This window comes from Haemaphysalis longicornis, unplaced genomic scaffold (genome assembly GCF_048455015.1).
Source record: "Haemaphysalis longicornis isolate Haplotype H1 unplaced genomic scaffold, Haemaphysalis longicornis Haplotype H1 scaffold_6, whole genome shotgun sequence".
Classification (NCBI taxonomy): Eukaryota; Metazoa; Arthropoda; class Arachnida; order Ixodida; family Ixodidae; genus Haemaphysalis; species Haemaphysalis longicornis.
In genome coordinates this window covers 96,306,563-96,328,975 of record NW_027526407.1, presented here as the reverse complement: position 1 = coordinate 96,328,975, position 22,413 = coordinate 96,306,563, and the positions used below count along the sequence as shown (strand labels likewise).

Genomic DNA, 22,413 nt, shown 5'->3' with positions numbered 1-22,413 from the left:
GGGAAGTGAGAGTGGCGTATCGGATGTAACGAAGAGGATTCCTTTACCAGCAGAGTGCGCACGCAGCGACGGAACTACTGCGTGAAGCTCAGCTCAAGCGACAACGGCGGGTAGGAGCGGTAGCGATGCGGGCTGGGCAGCGTCAACGTCGCAATGGCAAACAGCGGCCACACGTTGCTCCGAAGTGGGCAGGCACCACGTAACTGGTAAAACGACCGATGCGCATTTTAGCTCCTCTTGTTAACCATTTGTGCGGAGTCCACGGCCGTTTTTTTAAGAAATAAAGCGTTTAACATAAGCATATCGTCGGACTTCTTATTGAGCACAGCGAAGAAAGCTTAATTGCTGAGCCATTTGAAAACATCCTCATTTTTTTCCAAATCAAGCTATTCGCTCGAACTACATTACCTTAGCGGCGCAAAAGTAGATTTGCATTTCAAAGCAATTAAGCGTAGATATACTCTTGGACAGGATAATCTTATTTGAAAGACACACAATCGTGCAGTCTTTTGGGTGTTTATATTTCCATGGAAAAAAACCCGGCAACAGGAGTAAATTTATTCATTGTTGAAAGGCATGAGTTTCAGGGGCTATGACGCACGTTAAGCTGTTTAAAGAACACATTAAAGAAGGCAAAGGCCCGCGCTATTGTTTGCTATGTTTATTGCAGGTGATAAAATCAGTCTCGGACCTGAAGCGACCGCTTCTGAGTTCAGCGAGTACAACAAAGAATTTCTGGCGTGCTGCCGGTGCGTCATGCATCATGAACAGCGTCATCGTAACTCCATGTCATTGAGACAATACCATCTGGAAACGGGTGAAACATGACTATGAGGACGTTTTGTGAGGCAGCTTGTTGTTTCCTTGCAAAGAATGCGGTGTTCCAAAGGCTGGGACTGCGTATTCAGTGCAAAAAACAAACCGGTAATATGAGCGTTCACAATAAAACTGGGATACATTTCTTTCGCAAGGTACAAAATACTTCCGAATTTTTTTAAAATTTGAATGCGAAAAGCCTTTTTTTCTCGTCAAAGCTAGAGCAGATAGGCACTAAAGGCACAGATGGCCAAGCAAAGGTCAACAGCTCCATACTCATGTATCAGCAGCGTTGCAACTTCAGCAACTATTTCACAGAATGTATATCACAGTACAGCTGTCTATGTATATGATCAAACACAGCGATCACTCTCACCAATAGGAGATACGTAAAAATGACAAAGCAGCCATAAAGAAAATGTCAGAAATGAGGGGAACAAAAGGAAGTATAAATCAAAGGATTACTACACAAAACTTGTTAAACCACTCTGAGTAATCGATGAAACAGGAACAAAAATAAATGTTTGTTTAGTTATACATATACGCACACTCATACACGGATACTTCAACAAAAAAAAGTGCTCGAGCAATACTAACTGCAAGAAGACAAGGAATGGAAGCAGGAAGACTTTGTGGGCACCTGGAACATAGCCATAATCCAATCGAAACTAGATTCAGCATATCTCCTACTTAGAAATGCGCAGTGATAAAGAAAGCACAGGTAAAATTCCCATCAATCTCCCCGCAGAGGTGCCTACAATAAAGAACAAACAGACACAAAAAGTATATTTTGGAAACCACACATTTTCGTTGAGCAGTATTTGTTTACGTGCTTTTTAATTAAATTTGAGAAACATTAACACTCCAAACTTTGTGAACTTTGTGTAAGGCTTCTGTCGACTGAAATAAGAAAGTTTGTTTTCCCTAATTTCAGTTGTTTTTAATCGGTGTGGGATGTAATGTGCAAGAGAATAGTGAGAAACTTTGTGGTGATTGTATTTTATATTTTACCTCAATGTATAGTGCCCAGAAGGTTTAAATAACATATCCCACCAGCTCGAAGCATAGAAAAGCGCTCAAAAACTGGATCCGTTCGACGATCTATCTGCACGGCGACCATGGTACAAAGTATGCGAAGTATTCGTTGTTGTAGAAGAGTTAGTTTGGCGTAGTTGTTTTTTCGTTAGGCCTCACACCAGTGCGCCATAGCAGGGCTTTGATTTGCAAAATACATTATATAACTGTTGCTTCAACAAAAGCGGTATTAAAAGGGTAACTCTAAAGCATTACGCCAATACATTTACACGCTTCGCTGTATAAAGGAGTGATGTGTTTAGTCCAGGTGTGATTATGTTCAAAAAGACAGGGCGAAATTTTTCTTCCTTCACTTGTGGAATATGGCGGTGAGAAACGATGGTGTTACTGCTTTTATTCGGAAGCATTACATCACCATTTCGCCACAACGGGCTCCGTAACCGGTCGCCGTGATGACCATTTTAATGTTCCGCTTCTGTTTTGGCACGTACTGTATAGATAGACATTTGAATTAAGTAGAAACGGCATAAGCCACAGCCATTCATACGCCTTGAATAGCACAAAGAGCTACCGGCCCCTAGCATCTATTTATATTACGCTACCCGCTTGAGGAATAAGCAGTTACAAAATGTAAATACTTTTCTTTGCATTTCTCTTTCATGCCACGCGTATACTTTGAAAGAATTCGGCCAAATGCGTCTTTTTTATCTCTTTCCCTGTTGTGAAGTGCTAGTAAGAAAACATTGCGCGGTGATATATATGAAGGGAAACTCCGGATAAAGGAGAAGTCCTGGTGTCGCAATTTTATTCGCTTTGCTGCAGCCCGAATTGAAGTGCTTTATTATGTAAGACACTTGCATACAAAATGCTGTAGCGGTCGGTGATACGTCGCGCGCACTACATTGATTGCAGAATCACGTTCTTCGCTGCTAAATATTTCGCATCTTTTTTAGCCAGCTGTTAGAACTCGTAAACTTCAGGCTTGTTCGCCTATACTGGAACCCAAAACCTACAGTTTACTTGTGCACCGACATGTGCATGCTGGATAGCTACAATCACCTCTAATTTTGCAATCGTGAGGTCAGTGCACCACCTGGGCTGGGGATTCCGAGGTAGTACGACGGTGTCCATGGAAGTGCGATTTTGGTGTAAAAGGAATCTTTGTGAGTTACCTATAGCAAGAGCTATTACTCGAGGTTGGGAGTAGCCTTATAGTGTGCCGAAAGCACACCCTGCTTTTTCCTGCTTCCTGCAGGAGTTTGCCTAATCATAAAGTCATTTGAAGTGTACTTGGGGTGCCTTGTAAGACATATTGCAAACTAAATGACGGTGTTTTGAAATATTGGTGGGACTAGGAGCTCAGGATAAGCTTGTCGAAATCGATATTCGTGATAAAGTTGAATTTATTGATGATTAGCTTCAGGGCAGTTCTAGCTATTCGCTAGTATCAGATACCCAGTGGTCCTATATCTGCAACTTTTGTTTCTTCTCCAGCCGAGTGCACGTGTATATCATGTATTCAGTTTCTTCGAATAAAATATACTAGTTCCAAGTTAGCGCCCATGTTGTGCAGTCCAATGTTTGCATCATCGTTCTCTGTAATCTTCACTAAGACGACCAGCAGCTCGCTGAACTTTCCATTTTGATTACCTGACAGTTTTTCAGGACCGAAATGGAGGATGGTATTAAAGCCAGTCGTTTTTCTGTCCAGGACAGGTAAAAGCGAAAGAATTTTCCAAAAAAAGGGGTGAAAGAGAGGTAAGTTGCCTCTAAGTACGTTATGAAAGGCAACAAATATAACACATATAACAACAAATTGAAGGCAACAAATATAACAGTGGAAAAAATGACGTGAGTGACTCTGAAGTGTGCACGAAAACAAGAAATAAAACAAACAAAACTATCACGGAGTACTCGTCAGCAATATGAACAACGTTTAGGCATGTGCACAAATAACGCGTCCAAAGTACCCATAAGAACACAGCAAACATACAGTTGCCCAGGAGATTCAAGTTTCGGTTTTAAGACGTGAAGCGCAACATCATTATCTAGTTGTCCAGGATGAGTTTCGTGGTACAGCTGCTGCAAACATAACAAGACACAAACATACAGTTGCCCAGGAGATTCAAGTTTCGGATTTAAGACGTGAAGCGCAACATCATTATCTAGTTGTCGAGGATGAGTTTCGTGGTACAGCTGCTGCATTCAGAAACTATGCCCTCCAAGCGGGGAGGGGTGGTGATTAGCACAAACGGCACGCTATCACTGACCACGAAACCCACAACGCAGGCGCTATGCATGCTGCTGCCACGTATCCTGTCATTCTTTTCTGTCACGGCATTTTTGTCGTCGACCACACCGACATGCCTCCTCCTTTCGGCATTCTAGTTGGTGCTGCACCCAATTATGGCTGCGCACGGTGGCTCGCGTCTCGTTGCTGCTGTCCTTGGTTATGGTCGGCTGCGATGACGTCGTTTCCGCGGGTGCCGAATGAGCATGGCTGAGGAGTACGGCGGTTGAAATTGCGTAGATACCACCGAAAATTTGTTATCGAGCCCACTGACGCCATCTTTTTAAAATACATCACAATAAACCAGTTGAGTTCTATTCCAACAAAAGTACGCAAGAACAATGTGGTAAACCTAGGATGGACGAACTACATGACATTAGGGATATTCAAAACAAAACTTTTCTCATTCATCACTGCAGGGTTTAACGCGCGTAGGGTTTTTCTACGTGAAACATGCAAGTATGTTGGGAAAAAGAGTTAGTGAACGAAAAAAGTTCGACTCTGGTTGAGGATTTTTTGAAAAGGTATGAACTTCTCAGCAGTTCATGGCGCGGGTTAATTGCCCCACGTTACAAACACCTGTACTAAATTCAACGGACAGCTAATAATTATTTTGACAATGGTGCAAAAATGAGATCGTTGTTACTGTGCCCCAAAACTTTCGCATGTGGCTAGATTTTTCGCTTTGGAGCGGAAGCGCAAAAGTGGTTTACCTGAACAGAGCTTTGCATTGGAGGCCTGAAATTGTATAGACCGTCCGACCACGTGCATACTGCTACATAAAAGGAGGTTAGAATTTTCACTTACAACATGTATATTGAAACTTGCGTGGCTTTCCTAATCGTTGCTACCGATTCTTCGCATTCCCTGGGTTTTCCTTCACAGGAGCGCCGTGCGGAGTTTCAGTTGGAAATTATAAAAGTATGAGCTTTTGGAGGGCAGTCAAAATAAAAAATTGATAATTTTTCGCGTGCCAAGTACTAGATGGTCGACCGCTTCGTTTGGCAAAGTTCTGAGAACGCACAGGGTTATGTACTCAAGTGGTCCTGTGGCTGGGTAACATGTTTTAGGGTCCGTTTCTGTCACAGCAGCCACCATCTGATCGACCACTTCATGAACTTGGTCGCGCATTGTAAGAGAGTAGAATTTTGTCGCCGTTTTCATCCACATCTTCATCTCTTGTTCGCTGTAGTCAGCAATTACTTCTGGCGCCTGCTTATTCAACTCCTGTTGGGCAAAGTGAATCGAGCCGACGTTGTCGTTGATTGCAGTCCTGGAAGAGACAATACAAGAATAGTAATTTTTAAAACCAGAGATCAAAAGAAAACTGTTCAACGTATTGATGCATCTGTGTTTGAAAAAAAAATATTTGAACGTTCATACATGGATATTTTAAAGTGCGTGTACTTCTTCTTATGAATCGGGAGCCTGTGGCTTCATTTAGGTATGAGTAACGGCGTGTTTCTCGCATGTCCATTTTCCACCGTAGCAACTCTCCTTGGCGCTCTACTCGTATCAGGGGTTGTGCTAGTTCCCTTTAACATCGGCCTTGCTGGAATGTCGCAGCTTCTGTTACCCACTAGTATCAGAATTCCGCCGCTCTTCAATCTTGTTCTTTTATTTCTTGCGGTTAGTCCTGGATACAGAATTAATTCTACAGCGCCTAAAAAGAGAAGTGGGAGTCACGGGACCCGAAATGGCGAAGGATGCTGCCGAGCAGTGCTTCGACTTTTCTCCCTGGCTATGGGGATTCACTGCGAAGGCTTTACTGTTGAAATCACCTCTCTTTACGCGCTTTCGCTAATCCATCGTTCAGGGCTCCTGTGTCACACGCTCTGTTACAGAGCGCTGTGCATGGAAATGGATCGAGGGGGAAATTTTACCGACTTCCCTGATTTAGTGCTGACGCAAAAAAAGCTATTGTTTCTGAGACGTACCTTCCTCAAACCGATCAACCTGTACTGATGGCTCCGTCGCATAAAATGTGTGTTATCCATACATGCAGTGTGTAAGCTATTGGGTTAGGCCCTTCAATGAATAAAAAATTTGCGCTCGGCGTCGTGAAAAATTTCTTCCAACGCAAACACTTGTGCCACATACCAGCCGAAATTCAGGATTGAGCTACACAACCCGTCAGCTTTCACTTTTCAGCTTTTGTGCGAAAAGCATAAATTTATAGATGTCTTGGTTTACGTACAATATGATACGTATGAAGGCCTGCCACAACAAGCACAATTAGACTTTGCAAGAAGTAACATACGTTTGGTACAGTGCGCTTGTCACTCCGATAAAATAACTCAACAAGCACGTAACAGAACCAAGATATGAAATGTTAAGTTTTGCTTTCTATGGATAGCCAACAACAAACAATATGATAGCAGGCATGGCATAACAATGGGGGAGGTTCAAAGAGCCCCATTCCGAACAACGTATTTTCGGATACGGGATGCGGGGGGTATGGACGGGGCCTGCACTCTCCCTGTAAGAAAATACCAACTTCCAAAAATTACTTCCTCGTTGTAGAGTTCATTCGCTTCAATGTATGCTATCATAAAACACTGATGGCAACAAAAAATATGCAAGAAAAAATGGCGAGGTTAAGTGACTACTCTCTTTAAGTACGCCGTATTTTACTCTTAAGTACGAATTGATTTGTTGTGATGTTTTCCTTGAAATAATTTCTGTCTTTTTGTCTTCGCGTTCCTTTTCTTTTCCTTCGTGCTCCGCTCCTCTCCTCGTAAATGAAAGGCCACAACAATTGTATTAAAATCTTCGTCCTACTATGAGTGCCGTCCTAAACCAAAAAAGAAATACAGTCTCGCTTCAGACGTTCGTCAATGTACAGGTACCATCACGATGTCAAACCTCACAATGGGGAATGCGGCGCCATCTAATTGTCAACGCCGTAAACGTTTTTGAATAGCGGCGCGTCTTTGTGTACACGATGACTCTGAAACCATATAACGTTATTTTTCGAAAAGAAATTCCTAATATTGTTAGCTGTTTGCTCGCTGTTACAGAGACATCACTTGCCATCACATTCCACGAACTCGTCGATTACGCCGAGAGACCAGTCAACCTTAACCTTTCTCTTATCAAAAATAAAAATACCTCTTATCAGATAAACGCCGCCTAACGTTGTATGAAAACTTAAAATTTGAGGCATTCAAATAAAGCCTGCGCTGTTCAGTAACAGTCACACACATGGGCGATACCCCCGTGTAGACTGCAGCTTCGATGGCTGCACCATCAATCGCGAAGTGGGTTCATCGTGACAGACATTGGGTGACACTTGAGGCATTGTCGTTGATCATCCCTAAACAAAGGAGCGGTAAGACTACGATGAGTTGCTGGGCTAGTTACTTTGGATGCATTTTGGAGAGGTTGAGGCACAAATGCAAAATGTAACAACAAACCGGACAGGTGCCAGTCCGGTATCTTCTAGTGAAACATTACCTTAGCGTTTTAACATAAGAAAAAGCCTGGGTTAAGGATGTCCGTGAGTGCGTGAGCGCGCGTTTGGGCGGATCCGAAGACTTGTTTGTAAACAGAGTGGGAATTTCTATTCGTACCCATGTCTAACCCATGAAAAATTCACCTAATGTCATCTTATGCGTATACTAAATACAACAAGACGCGTTGAGATATATTTATGCGGTTACACTGATTGTCTGAAGAGAATATTTGCTGGAAGTTCTTTGTAGCTATGGAGCAGACAAAAATCCAGAGTGGAGCTTGTTTCATGTATTCATATGTGGGCGATGGATTGGGGAAAATTTCTGACCTTGGCCACATGACGCTTGCCGACAATGCACGTCAATCCAAGCTGGTTTTATTCAAGCAAAATATTCAAGCAAAATACTGATAAAACCAGCTTAGCTGAATCCAGCGGGTTTTATCAGTAATCTGCTTGAATATTTTGCTTGAATAAAACCAGCTTATATCAACGCGTATTGTGGCCATGTGTAATGTGACCAATGTCTCGAGCGGCTGCTTTTTTGCTGCCGATGTCACTAAAATATAGGTATTTGTTACAAAATTACCTTCAGCGTCCAAGCGTTCTAAACAAGCCATTAACGTGGATAAAAATCCCGGAATTAGAACTTGTCACCAGTGCAATCACAATTAGTCACTAATGTCTCATGCGAGAAAAAAATTGACCCGTTCTCGAGGGTGACTATTTTTGCTTGAAAAGCAAACGGGCCGGGGAATGATCCTCAAATCTTTTTATCTACCGAGAAAACTTTGTTCTTGAATCGAGCCTCGGCAAAGCATGCGTCGTGATAGCGACGATGGACACATGGCGACGGATACGCAGTAAAGCAAACACCATGATAAACACTCGACCCCAAAAATAATCTTCTAAAAATATAATAATCTGTTTGTAGATATCATTAAAACTATCCAGTTTGCTGATTAAAAGCCCCCATTTTCTTATAAAAAGTATCGCTTACAAAATTACGGCTTTTGTTTTTTCAAAAAATAGGACTATGTGGTTTTAAGGTCAGCGTGTGCGATGTTCTACGTGAATGATTATCAACCATGAGTGTGCCAGGGACCTCTTTCGACTATCAAATGCGATGGGGAACCCATGACAAACCATGGTAATCGGTGTCTTACGTGAAACAATTTTGCAGTAGCAGCTAAAGTGGCCAGAGAGAGAGAAAGATAACGTTTTTTCATGAAGCTGGTGAAGCTAGCCGAGAAAATCTGCCTTGCTTGTCGCGCCACATGATTGCGGTTGAGATGAGGATTATAATCATGATGCGTTGTACATACAATTTTAACTATTTAAAAGTTCTGGTCAAGACTTGTGCTTTTTCGGTACGCCGAACGTGTATTTTGTGGCCCAAGAGGCACGTTTGAAACAACTCCAAGGAGCTAATACGTCCCTCAGTTCTAGTCCTGCGGGAAAAGGCTGGCCCAGACAGACGGCAAGGAAGGAGTACAGTGGTCATTTTTGTTCAATTCCTGCATTTACGTCTGAATTTCGCGCTGTAGTGTTTTATATTGTGAGAAAAATTGCTCTTGCAGGTTGATGCAACCCAAACACGTATATGCTGCCTTTTGTATGGCAGGCTTTTCCGCAGCGCTGCTGCGTTTTGAAAAAAGCCATCGTTAGAACATAGGATCGTTTGATTAGAATGCTGGTGGACGAAAAGCAGAGAGGGGAATATTGCATAGGACAGTTACCACCTGTAACAGGGAAAAGAAAGTATTTCGGGCCTAATAAGCGTTAGTGCCTGCCCTAAGCAGCGCTAGTATTAAACCAAGAGTGTAAAACATGGTTATATTAGTCCTTTTTGGTAAGATGACATGTCATCAGCCCGCTTCAAAGGGGAAACAAATAGGAATCATCATCATCATCATCAATGCGGAGAAATTGAAAAAATTAAACGTAAAAGTCACGCAGCGAAGCCACCTATTTCCGTTATCAGCAAGGTTTTGCAAAACAGAGATAAGAAAGGAGGTGGGAGGTTGAGCAGGTAAGAGTCTTGGGGAGAGCTTCGCGGACCCCGAAAATGCCGTCACGGGCCCTCCGGGTTCTGCGGATGCACATTTTAGAGCCACTAGGCGACATTATGTCTTCCGGAGAAGTACTCACTTGTAGAGAGTTGGTTCGATGGCTACGACGTCGACTCCTTTTGCGTGAAGCTCTCTCCGGAGGCCGTCAACCAGCGACACAGTAGCATATTTTGACATACAGTACGCTGTTCCAAGCGGGAATGTGTAGGAACCTGAATAGCAAGAAAAATAAAAGAGCACAATTATATTTAATAATATAGTCCCTCAATGAGTGTTCCATTGGATCAAGCAAATTTTGGGTCATATGGACCCAGAAATTTTGATATATCCAATGTAACAAGCGCAAAAGAGCCAAGACAAGTTTTAAACGTTCTTTTTTATTTACACCACTGAGAACCTACGTTGAACAAGAATCAACAGCCCCTCTGTCGAAGCGATAACAATGGGGCAGCGTGAAGCTTTCTAAAATTAAGTCCAACACCAAACGAACGAACCATTTCTTATCGGTTCTGTTCACTACAGTGCGATTGTGCTTTCTAGAGCGTTACTGATACAGGAATTGTATGGTTTTCCTTAACGCTTAACCATCGTCGTCGTTAGAAGGAGGGGGGCATTTTCTGTCTAATGTTGCACGTACATGCAACCATTATCAAGGCCAAACTGCTTCGACCTTGATTTCACGGTGCAATCGCCTGGACGTCGGTTTCATAGCACGAGGGACCATGTTCGAATGCGACCACCGGAATGATTTTAATGTTTATTTTCTTAACCTACTATCATCATCACCGTCACAGAAAGTTGGCTTTCTTGAAGTGCGTTTTGAACGGACTGCAGACGGCACCGTTGAGCGCCTGAAAGCTTCGCTTTAAGAATTTTTCTACGGAACGGTGAAGCGTAAGAAGCATTTCTCGATCAAGAACCGGAACTCGACTGCCATTATTTTGAGTCTAAAATTGCGGCACGGCGAATGCAAGGCTCCTTGATGCAAATAAAGCGAATAATGGTGCGAGAGAACTGGGAGTATTACGTTGTTTATTATTTTTATAACTTACGCACATGAATGCCTCAGAGTATTTGTTCCCATTGTCTTACAGGGCGCGTTATCCTTTCCAACATAAAATGACATTAGGTCCACTTCCCTGTTTTTAACAGACTTGTGTATCTCTCAGAAGACCAATCGTTCCAATGATTCACCGTCGAATAATTAAACGGATTTGAGTCGAAGCGCACTTTCACGGGTGACAGGTTTATGACAACATTGACTTTAGATTCACCTAGCATGGCCCATTGCTTGCAAGTTCTGGTTAACAATTTTTTTATTGGGTACGCAGCGTTGTTAGTAGAGAATTTTTATTAATTTGAGCTTTTTACCATGTACTCAGTGTATGGCGTCTTGTAAATTATTCTTGTGTGTAACACTTTCTCCCTGTGTTATTCATGTCGTGTAATGAATTGCTATATAAGTCGGATGAACTTATCAAACGAATGGAGGATCGTATCTTACGTTTCGAGAACGTGTTCACTGCATAAATAAGAAAAAGTATCCAATATGCTCTTACCGTATACGCTAGTGACAATGACGATGCGGCCCCTGCTCTTCTTCAGCAGCGGCAGAGACTTCTTGGCCACACGCACAGTGCCGAAGACGTTGACGTCGAACACCTTGAAGATGCTCTCCATGGTCATCCACTCCATGAGGGCGCTGTTGGCGATGCCCGCGTTCGCTACCACAGACCACAGCACTGCACGATGTTCAAACATTATCAAAAACAGTTAGCTTCTAAACAGTGTTATTGTACGAGACGTAATCCACATGAAAACACCGGCTTTTCAACTAAGATCATTAGTTCCGAAAGAAAAATATCAGAATATATTCACAGACTTTATAAACATTGAATTATCATTCTATGTATCCATACACGTTCCACAAGACGTAAAACAATCCTCGCATGACGACGGTGCGGCCAGGACGCGTATTACAGTATTCGGCGTTAGTACTTTTTTCGGGATAATAATACCCGGGATAGCATTTTTGGCAAGGCTCCGAATGCTGGTCAGTTTCTGGCGCTGGCGATAGTCTTCCCAAAGACATATTAATGTCAATGCCATTTTTACCCATTTCTTGGACCATCTTGACGATCTTATACTTTTATGAACAATATCCCTTTTGTCGTCTTGTTTTGCTGCCGTGTGGTAGTTTTACATACATACATACATACATACATACAGTTTATTTCATCTTCATGACAAACAGATACAAGTGCCAGCCCGCGTAAGCAACCTCTGCTTTTATGCGGGGCAGGGCAGTCGGTTCGAGAAAAAAGAAGATAATAAAGGCACAATACATTCTGCTATCAAATCGAAATAACGTCCAAAACTTGTACTGTTATAATAAACAATATATATATATATATACATACATATATATACATACATATATATCTACACATACACACATATATATATTCAGAGGGAGACAGGTACCATGCAATAACAACACCCGTCTATTGCAAAAACATCAACCGCAGGGTAGAATTCCACATCTTGCACTATATGCGTAGCTGAGCCCACAGAAGCCCCAAAGTGATAATAGAGCACATGAAACAGACCTTCTCATATATATATATATATATATACACATACATATATACACACACACACATATATATATATATATATATATATATATATACATATATATATATATACATATACACACATATGCATATACTCATATACATATGCAAATGTACACACATATATACATGTATATACGCGCACACACACAAACATAGATTCGATATTTTCTTCTGGAGTCGCGTTTATTTAGGCAATATTCTCGGAAATCCAGGCATGGATTAACGTTCGAGCGTCTTTCATAGAGACTACTTGAGTGTCATTCGGCAATTTATTAAAGTAAAATGGCAAATAAAATGCTCTAGTCCTTTTGCCATAGTTGGTGTACACTTTTGGAATTTTATACAGTTCAGTTTTGCGAAGGTTTCGGATTTTCACATTCTTTATTTTAAAGTCATTCGAGAAAAAGTTTTTTGTAAGTGTTACAGACAAAAATAGCTGCTGCACGCTGAAAACTGAGTGTGCTGCCATAAGCTTCGTTGTATCATCTGAGAATTCCCTTGTGCCATATGCTATATTTTTGGTAATTCTGCGGAGTATTTTGTTCAATACACTTAGTTTATACGGAGAAGCTAACCCATATATTGAGACACCGTACCGCAATATCGATTCCCCTAAAGTTTTGTATATAATTTTACGCAATTTCACGTCACAAACCGATCTAATTTTATATATTGATGCACAAACCTGTCTTAGTCGAGTTGCGAGGTGTTCGATATGGCTGGTCCATGAAAACGTTTCATCAAATATTAGGCCCAGGTACTTTACTTTTGTCGAAAAATTCACACTAGCACATTTGCAATTTATACATAGATTATTATGTAAATACAAAGGGGCATGGAGTTCAACTTTTCTATGCGGACTGTGAAAACAAATAAGCTGGGTTTTGTCTTTGTTAATATAGATGTGATTATCTTCAAACCAGGCTATTAGTTTATTAATATCTTCTTGCAGCAATGCCACTCCCTCGGATACGTTTTTCCCCGCTAATACAAGGGCTGTATCGTCAGCGTACTGATAGATCTTAGAATTCAGCTTAACGTCTGAGATATCGTTAACGTACACGTTAAAAAGTAATGGTCCCAGAATAGAGCCCTGAGGCACGCCATATCGGAGATGTAAGCGGTTACTATCAGTACTGTTGATTCTAACAAGTTGATAACGGTCTTCAAAGTAATCTTTAAACAAATTTATATATATGCCGCGAAATCCGATCAATGATAATTTGTTAATGATAATACTGTGGTCAATGGTATCGAATGCTTTTTTAAGGTCTATAAATAATCCAAGGGCTATGTTATTACTATCAATTGCTTCGTTTACACCATCTGCAAAATCCTCTAATAATGTAATGGTACTTCTCCCAGTACGAAAGCCATGTTGTGCATCCGACAGAAGCTGAAACTCCTCGCAAAAAGAGATCATCCGCCTGTAAATGGCTTTCTCCAGAATACAGGCTATGCAGGACAGTATAGCAATGGGCCTATAATTTTCGCATTGGTCTTTTTTGCCCTGTTTGAAGACAGGTCTAATCAATGAAATTTTCATTCCTCTCGGAATTTTTCCTGTTTCTAGTATTTTTGAAAAAATGTACATAAGCAGTGCTTTCAGCTTTTCGAAATGCACAACCAGGTCTCTAATTCGGATTCCGTCGTAACCTGGCATTCTGTTAATAGGAAATGTTCTAATTATCTCCCATATTTCTTGCTCGGTTATATCAGGTAGATATGCTGAACGCATGTTACTTTTCGGACTGTATATCTGTGACTGTTTTATGACACTTTGACTTCTTAATTTTCTGGCGGCGTCCGCAAAGCAATTGTTGAAGTCATTTGCTAATTCTTCAGCTTGTCTTTCAGGGAAGTTGATCGTAATAACCTCGTCTATGCCATCTTTTGGCTTTCTGCCCGTTAACGAGTTTACCAATTGCCATGATTTTCTTATATCCTTCCGGCAGCTATTTAGTTTGTTTTTATAGTAATTGTTCTTGGCCAGCCTTATTTTGGCGGTAAGTTTATTTCTCATTTGCCTCGATTCATGTTTTAAAATTTCATCAGCTGGATTAGCTTTACTTCTGCGGTACAAACGTTCCTTAAGGTAACTTAACTCCATTATTTCTTGAGTTAACCATGGTTTGTCTTTCTTTCTTTGTTTAATCGTTACCGTTCTTTGGCTTGACTTATATATGTGCTGCAATTTTGAAGCGAGTTCATCGTACGCCTTCGTATGGTCCAGACCTATCAAATTGTCCCAGTGCTCCTCAGCTATGAACTTGTCAACCTTTACATTGTCCACAATTGAAACTTGTTTAGTTTTCTTTTCGTCAGAATTATCTCCGTAATCCATGCACACGGTAAGCGTCACAAAGTAATGGTCAGCGACTTTTTGTTTTATAATACTGGCTGATGTCTGCCCTTCGTCTATTCGGGTTATAATATGGTCAATGCTTGATCTAGTTAATTTGTCTCCGAGGACCTCTTCTCTAGTTATACCAACTATTTTGTGTTCGAGCCCAAAGCCTGAAATGAGAGTTTGGTATTCCGAGACTCCCATTTTTCCAGGTGTGGATATATCTATATTAAAGTCGCCAACAAGGATGAGATTGTCATGTTTGTTTAGTTGGATTAATAGCTGCTCTAATTCACGCAAAAACATTAACACGTTCTTCCCTGGTGGCCTGTAGACGACTACAATAACGTACGAAACCTGCGCTTTCTCGATAGTGAGCAAAGTTACCTCTGCCTCACTGAACGAGAGTAGCGTTTGTTGACATAGCCATTCTTTCCTCACGTAGATTGCCAATCCTCCACCTTTTCTTTTTTCCCTACATAAGTAGTACTGACAAAAATCGTCTAATTGGTATTGCTTTATAGTGCTACTGTCAACATTAACCTCAGTTAATACAATGACGTCAAGGAAGGAGATACATTTAGCTGTGTAAAATCCAAGAAGATCCCAATTTTTATGCGTGCTTCTAATATTTACATGAAGCAAATCTAATGACTGGTGTTTGTTTTGCTTATTGATGCAGCTTTGCCTTTGTGTAATCCAGTCATCAAAGGTGCTGAATTCCTGATCCATGTTTACAGGAGCTTGAGCAGACTTCCTTCGTTTACAATTTTCATGGCAGCCATTCCTTCCTGTTTCTTCATAAACACTTTACCATTCCGTGCCCAGACAAACTTGTATGATTTTTCTTTTCCCACGCTTTTCGCCATCCAAAGAAGCCTCTTAGTGTACGCAGTCAGATTTTCATTTATGTAAATATCATCTGACTTGAGTGCAAGTCGCTTGCTGAGCCAACTGTCCCGCATTGTCGTAGTTGAAAACCGCACCAGCAAGGGTGGTGTCATGTCAGGTTTGGCTTTAATTCTATGGATGGCTTCGATCTCCTCTGGGGTAGGCGCTTTCAATCCTAGCTTTACTGCCAAAGAGGAGACGATGCTCAAGGGGTTCTCGTTCACTGTTTCTTCAATGCCATGAATTTCAATGTTTTTCCGCCTAGAATATTCCTCAAGGCTGTTTAAGTTCGACTTAAGCTTATCCATCTCTGACTGCTGCTCTGACAATGCGGCGTCAAACGATGCCGATTTTTCTTCCAGTTCTTTTAGTTTGGTTTTATTTTCCTGAGTCGTTTTCAGAATTTCGTCGTAGTTGTCAGACATATGCTCTAGAGCCTGTCCCATGGCTTCAATACTTTTTTGTTGTTCTGTCAGCTTCAAAAGAGCGTCATCGTGTTTCACATTTTGCATTTCGCCGCTCCTTTCAAGCTTGTCCAGCCGGTCTAACACTTCGTGTAGCTTAGCCGACAGCGCCGTGATGCTACTCATGACATCTTTCAGCGAAGGTTCACTCGTCGCACCCTCGTCATCGCTCTTGTCAGATAGGCTATCTCGGTTACGCCTAGACTGGCTATCGCGCTTTTTCCTCGACGATCGCGACGCGCCGCTTACACACGTGGGACACGTCCAAGAATCCGCGTCACTTTTCGACATATTCTTGAGTGCCGCTTTCGTTAAGCCGGAGCACTTTCCCTTGTGATAATCATTTTTGCAAGCAAGACACTTAATGCCTTCTGAAAGAGGCAGAGGCTTCAAGCATGAAAGACATAATGCGTCGGACATCTTAACACAAGGTGCAGTCCAGCGAAGTGCTTGTCAGAAAAAAGGACCACAAAACGGTCGCTGTGTCTTACCTAGAAGATAAAGCAGAGCTGTAGCGCCCGTCAAGCACTCCGCCGGACTGCAACCCTCCGATCTTCCGCGACGTCTTTTAAGGCATCGGTGCTCCTGTCGACGTTCAGTGATTTGCAGCGCCAGGTGACGTCATCGGGGTAGGGGGAGGGGGGGTCCCACTTGCGCTGCTCGCCGCAATGTAGCCGCTCCCGCTGCAAAGCTTCCGCTGGTCGTTCTGACGTGGTGGATGCCTAGAAGATAAAGCAGAGCTGTAGCGCCCGTCAAGCACTCCGCCGGACTGCAACCCTCCGATCTTCCGCGACGTCTTTTAAGGCATCGGTGCTCCTGTCGACGTTCAGTGATTTGCAGCGCCAGGTGACGTTATCGGGGTAGGGGGAGGGGGGGTCCCACTTGCGCTGCTCGCCGCAATGTAGCCGCTCCCGCTGCAAAGCTTCCGCTGGTCGTTCTGACGTGGTGGATGCCTAGAAGATAAAGCAGAGCTGTAGCGCCCGTCAAGCACTCCGCCGGACTGTCAAGCACTCCGCCGGACTAATTACTTGAATTTCCGAGTACACGTAGATCGTTCCCTCTTGCGGCCTATGGCGGGATATTTGGGCAGGGGAATAAGCACAGGCTTCAGGGGGAAGCCAATGGTAAACGTTTCTAAAATCGGAAATTCTGTATACTTTACAGAAATGTGCAGAAATTGCACTGCCTGTATTTCTTTCTTCGAGTACTATCTACAAAGCCACATTCAACGGACAAAAGCGCTTTCTCTAGCTGGCTAGGAAAAAAGAGGCCGCTGGTACACTATCATTTTGTGCGTGCGTTGTCAGTACTGTAAACAGTGCTATCTTAGTTGAATGTCATGGGCTTACCCTTGGACCCAAGGTCTCTCTTGACCGATGCGAGAGCTTCGTCAACTTGGTTGTCCTTGGTGATGTCTAGCTGCAGCACCCTGATGTTTCGGCTCTTCTTGAGCACCATGGCCCCTTCGCTGTTAGAGTCCAGGCAGCCGGCGAAAACTAGGAAGCCATCCTGGGCCAACCTCTTGGCAAGCATGTTCCCGAAACCTGTATCACAACCTGCCGCATGAAAACTAATCAATAGCACGGCCAGGCCCTTGATTTTTCTTCACGGGGCTGAGGAAGGAAATGAACAAAATGTCGCCAATACCTTCTTCGTCTAATTCGTAGTGAAAAAAAGGAAATATTCGTTTATTTATACGTTTGTTGTATTGAGACTCCCGGTATGAGCAAGAGCTAGAGCTGTCGTTGTAGGATTTGAATCGTTGAATACTTGCTACATTCTTAGTAGCTTACTATTCTGAAGTATAAACACTTCTCTACATTCAAATTTTTGCTTTCCTTCCAAAATGATTGCGAAAACTTCACTCAACTTTAGCACTGAGATTTTCTCGCATTAGATATCTGGAGAAGAATACAAAAAACGCCTTACGTACTGCTCGCAATTGCCAGAAAACGCAGCACTTATCCCGAACGCAGAAGGGTTCTGTGATTTTCCCGTTGTTTTTACCGGCAGACGAAAGACCATTCGGTAACACAAAAGCGCGAACAATGGCTAGGAGTCTTGCGTAACGGTCACGGACCGTGAATGGAATAATGAGAAGCTTTAATAGTATGGGTGGCCGGTGCCTTGTTTGTATACGTTGAATGTTTTTCCTCCGACACGTGACAGGATCAGTGACTTCAGACTGAAAAGAACAAGAGGCGAAAGTTTGTTCAACTGCTCACCAGGAAGACGCATGCGTTTTTTATCGATGGTGTAGCAGTTATTACGGTAGCAGTTTCTTCAATATTGCGCACGAAGGAGAAAAAAAAAGAAAATTAGCCGGAATGGTTTGTAAGCAGTTTTCTACAGCTGCATTCTGAACCTACCTTGAAGCTGTTAAGGAGTGTATCATTTAGATAGAGCGTGATTGCGGAGCAAAAAGGTATGAAAGGAAGAATAATACACATCCGTAAAGCCATAGTGTACAGTAGCAGTCTACGTATTTCACGTGGTTTGTGTCTATTTCTCTTACCGTCATACATTTTTATTATATAATCATGCTCAAGAGTACTAGCTTGCCCATTATGCTGCTGTAACAATATTTTTTTTGCTCCCGAAAGCAGGAACTATGGCTTCTCCGTATTCATCTTTCTGTTCTTCGGCCTTTTCAATAAAGGGGTAGTGACACCAATTTTCGGTGTTAATATTACTAACCCGTTCGCTTCCTTTGCTCAACAGAATACCATGTCCTAAATAGGAGCGGCCTGCGACTGCGTTCACCATACTTCAATTTGATCTGATTTATCGCGTCTCAAATTACAATTATTTATCTCATCTATCGGTGCAAAGACCTCCGTGGGTAGGACTCCAAACTGCGGCGTAGTGCTCAGTAGGGCTTTAGGCCTGCAGCTGCCGCGGAGGTGAAATGAGTAAAGTTGTTACGAACGTACTCTAGATGGCACTGCTAAATCAATCTGAGCCAAGTCGCCAGATTCATCTTCTAGAAGTAGTGGCAACAAAAAATATTTTGTAATATAAGGCTTATGGAGCGAATATAAAGTCCCCTTTTAGACCTCCGGAGGAAGCAGTAGTATTTAAAAAAATGCCTTAGAGGCTGCAAGGTGTATTCACACCTATATCATGTCAACTTCGCTAAGTGGACCGCTGTTGTACTTAACTTGAGTTAAAACGTTTCTAGGCATGCGCACGTGTCGTTCATGTCCAAAGGGTTGCTATACATATATTCTGCGATTGAAGCTCATATTTCGGTTCAATCATGTTTATTTCCAGTGGTTTTTGATCAAGAAATAGGTGTATTTAACAACTTCGTAGGCCTTCAAATCCAAAAAATAACGCAAAAACACTGTCAATCGTTCTTCATAATCTGACTCACAGCGTAGCGCACTGACGTAAAGCTCAGTCCCTAGTGCGGTGTGCTAGGGGTGTTTAAAGGGGAACAAGGTAACGCACTGGCTGTTGGAGGCAAGGTCGCCGAGATTTAGCCTAGATCGATGTACACGTGTTTCCTGCCTTTCCAGTCGTGCTACACGATATGAAGGGCGCTAGCTTGGAGAAGTGCAGGCGCTAGCTTAATCAGAAGCAGTGTTTTTTAAAGCAAAAAGTTTTGTGCTTTTGGACTCAGTGAATAGACCCCGTCACAGACATCTGGGAGCATTTAGAAAGAAATTAAGGAATTTAAGCATTACTTTGTTCAAAAAAATTTTCTACCATGTGCAGGTTTGAACTGGGTAAATGGCACTGCGAGTTTTTAAGCCTACGTGCTACAAGAAGTCGTCGTGGCGTAACACAATAGCCTGGTGTGTTTTTAGTGTGAGAAGTAACTAATTTCTTTTTCAACCTAATAGAAAAAGAACGCAGTAAGTGCTCGTTTGCAACAGAATGATTGCGCGTTACGTTTGCTTGGAAATAACTTTATTTTTGGTTTTCATATCTTGTGCTTACTGCTCAGTGTAAGGAAGAGGCGTTTCCGTCAGGAATAGTGAATGCGATGCGATGCGATGAGGCTTTGAGAGGGGGGGGGGGGGAGGTAGGAGGAAAAGGCCCGAAACTGTCTGGCGAAGGGTGCCGACACCTTATCAGGCCTAATAGTGAATGCCCGGGACCCATACTATACGGCGCATTTTATATACGGTCACTGGTGTAACAAATATGAGCGCGGGCCGTAACACTATTAGTCCCCCTGGAAATGTGTCGTACACCGAAGTCAGCTGCTATTCGTGTATGGATCATATGCTGTGTGGGTAACCGCGATGTGAGTACGAGGCAACGTGGGGACGTTGCGGTGCGGAGATGACGGCCCACTCAAGACGCTTGACACGTGAGGATTACGCCGCCGACTCCCTTATTCTCTAATGGCCGCACTCTGTAATGTTCGTTTTCCAAACTTACTTTTTCTCCAACGTTAGTGAGGCGGAGGTGTTCTCTGCCATCCCACAGAACTTCACAACATGCCAAACAGAAAAGCTATCCGCACAACCATTAGTGTAGGCGTCGTTCATCGTCGATTCCACGTTGACACAAACAGATTTTTAAAGTAGACTGTGCCGATGGTCATGGCTTCACATATATTTATGGCAGACCCTCAAAAACTGGCTAGAAAGGGTGACTGGCACGGACGTAATAAGGCGCTTCGAAAAAACTAATAAAGCAGGCCGGCATATGATAAACGCCACTGAAAGGGAACACAAGGCCGAAGGACAAGCCGCACCGTGGTACGGGAAAGTACCAACTATCGACAGGTACAGAGGAAGAAGAAGACAAGCGGAGTGTCGTTTTCGTTTTTTCTTGTCCATGTAGGTATTTCGTACTTTCCGGAACCATGATGTTCTTCGCGGTTTCGTAAATTCCAGAGCCATACTAAACGAAAACCAGTTCGTACTTTCCAGAACCATACGAACTCCAACAACGCAGCCACTCTTGGAAGCTGATACGTCTGCATTATCGACAGCGAACACGAGCACATGACTCTAGCCACTGCAAACTATTGCTGCAATAACTCGTCGTCCGCTTTATCGCATAATCCCTGGCTGATGCTTCCAGTCGTATTCACTCGCGAGCGCACAGGACAAGCGAGGCGATGAAACGAGTGATGCGTCAAGACTCACCAGTGATAAGCACGGCCTTTCCTTCGCCGCTGACAATGGTGACGAAGAGCCGTCTCCACAAGAACCGAGCCAACACGTGTGCGGCGATCACCAGTATCAACGTCTTTCCCAGCCACTCGGCCGGGCCTGTTAGGAACGGCAGCCAGTTCCAGACACACTGTAAGGCGACGAGGAGGATGGCAAAAAGGACCCATGATGTCCGCATGATGCCGGCGACAAAGGCACTGGTTTTCTGCTCCTGCTTTTCCGCTGTAAGGGCTACGATGAGAAAGTTTTTAGTTTCTGCATCGGTTGAGCTGCACGCGAGCTTCACACGCGAACGCAGTCACGATTACTCCACACACGCGCATGCGCACGGCAAGCGATCGGCGCTAACCTTGTCGTTGACGGACGGCGGAACTGCCCAGCAGCTCGAAGCGAGGAGGAGGAATCGCCTTGGAGAGGAGGAAGAAGCGCGGGAGACGAGGACAGCAAGCGCGCTCTTGAGGAACTGATTATCTGCGTGGCGGCGAACTGGGCGGAGGGCCGAAGACGACTACCGGTTTCATGTTTTGCTGCTTTTGTTTCGTTTGCAGTTTCATCGCCTGCCGCTGTGATTACCGAGGCGCCGTTTTTCGCGGCAGGACGATTCTGTTTGCGTGAGCGAAATGCGCACTTTCCTTCATTTGCCCTTATGTTCTCTACGTGTTTTGGGTTGTAGTAGAGATGCTTTTGGAGGGTACGCACTTCGCAGATTCTTTTTGATTAGAAATTAAGTTGCCTTGGTGCCAAGTCTTGAAGAAACGTGCTCTCTCGCTGGTGGCATGAGGGAGATAATGTTTTGTATTCCCGTCTTTGTGTCCCGACTGCAGTATTATTTTGGTCGTCGCAATCTACTTATCTCTGTTTATCGCTTGCCCCCATATAAGCTTGTTTTCTTCGCACGATGCTTCCTATTTTCTCACTTATCGTACTTTCGTGTCACGTTCGCGAGTTCTTCTGTCCGAGAGGGCTCTTGAAGACGTTCCAAACACGATCTGGGCGCTTGTTCTTATCCTAATCTCCAGTTCATGAAAGAGCTGTGTGCCGTTCTATCTTCCAAGTGCGTCATCATTGAAGCTGATTGTTTGCGGTTGCAAGATTTTTTTTTTGTTTTATATTTGGCTGTTTAGGCTGCTGTTTGCCATACGTTTTTACCTTCAAATCCACGCGACAACTTCGGATGAAAACAGCAAGTTCGGCAACACATGCTTCTAAATGCCAACGCATTCTCCATGTGCTCTGGTAGGTTTTTTTTTTGCATTGTGGGTATGTGGCC

General features: G+C 43.1%; 1 protein-coding gene across 1 annotated transcript; it reads right to left on the bottom strand.

Moving 5' to 3' along the window:
* Positions 1-646: 646 nt before the first annotated feature.
* LOC144141066 (retinol dehydrogenase 7-like) lies at positions 647-21,609 on the bottom strand. Its single transcript, XM_077672574.1, has 5 exons — positions 21,117-21,609; positions 17,358-17,564; positions 11,227-11,409; positions 9,747-9,879; positions 647-5,414 (listed from the first exon to the last, which is right to left on the bottom strand). The coding sequence occupies exons 1-5, from the start codon at positions 21,319-21,321 to the stop codon at positions 5,084-5,086; spliced, it is 1,059 nt and encodes a 352-aa protein (XP_077528700.1). The 5' UTR covers positions 21,322-21,609; the 3' UTR covers positions 647-5,083.
* Positions 21,610-22,413: the final 804 nt, after the last annotated feature.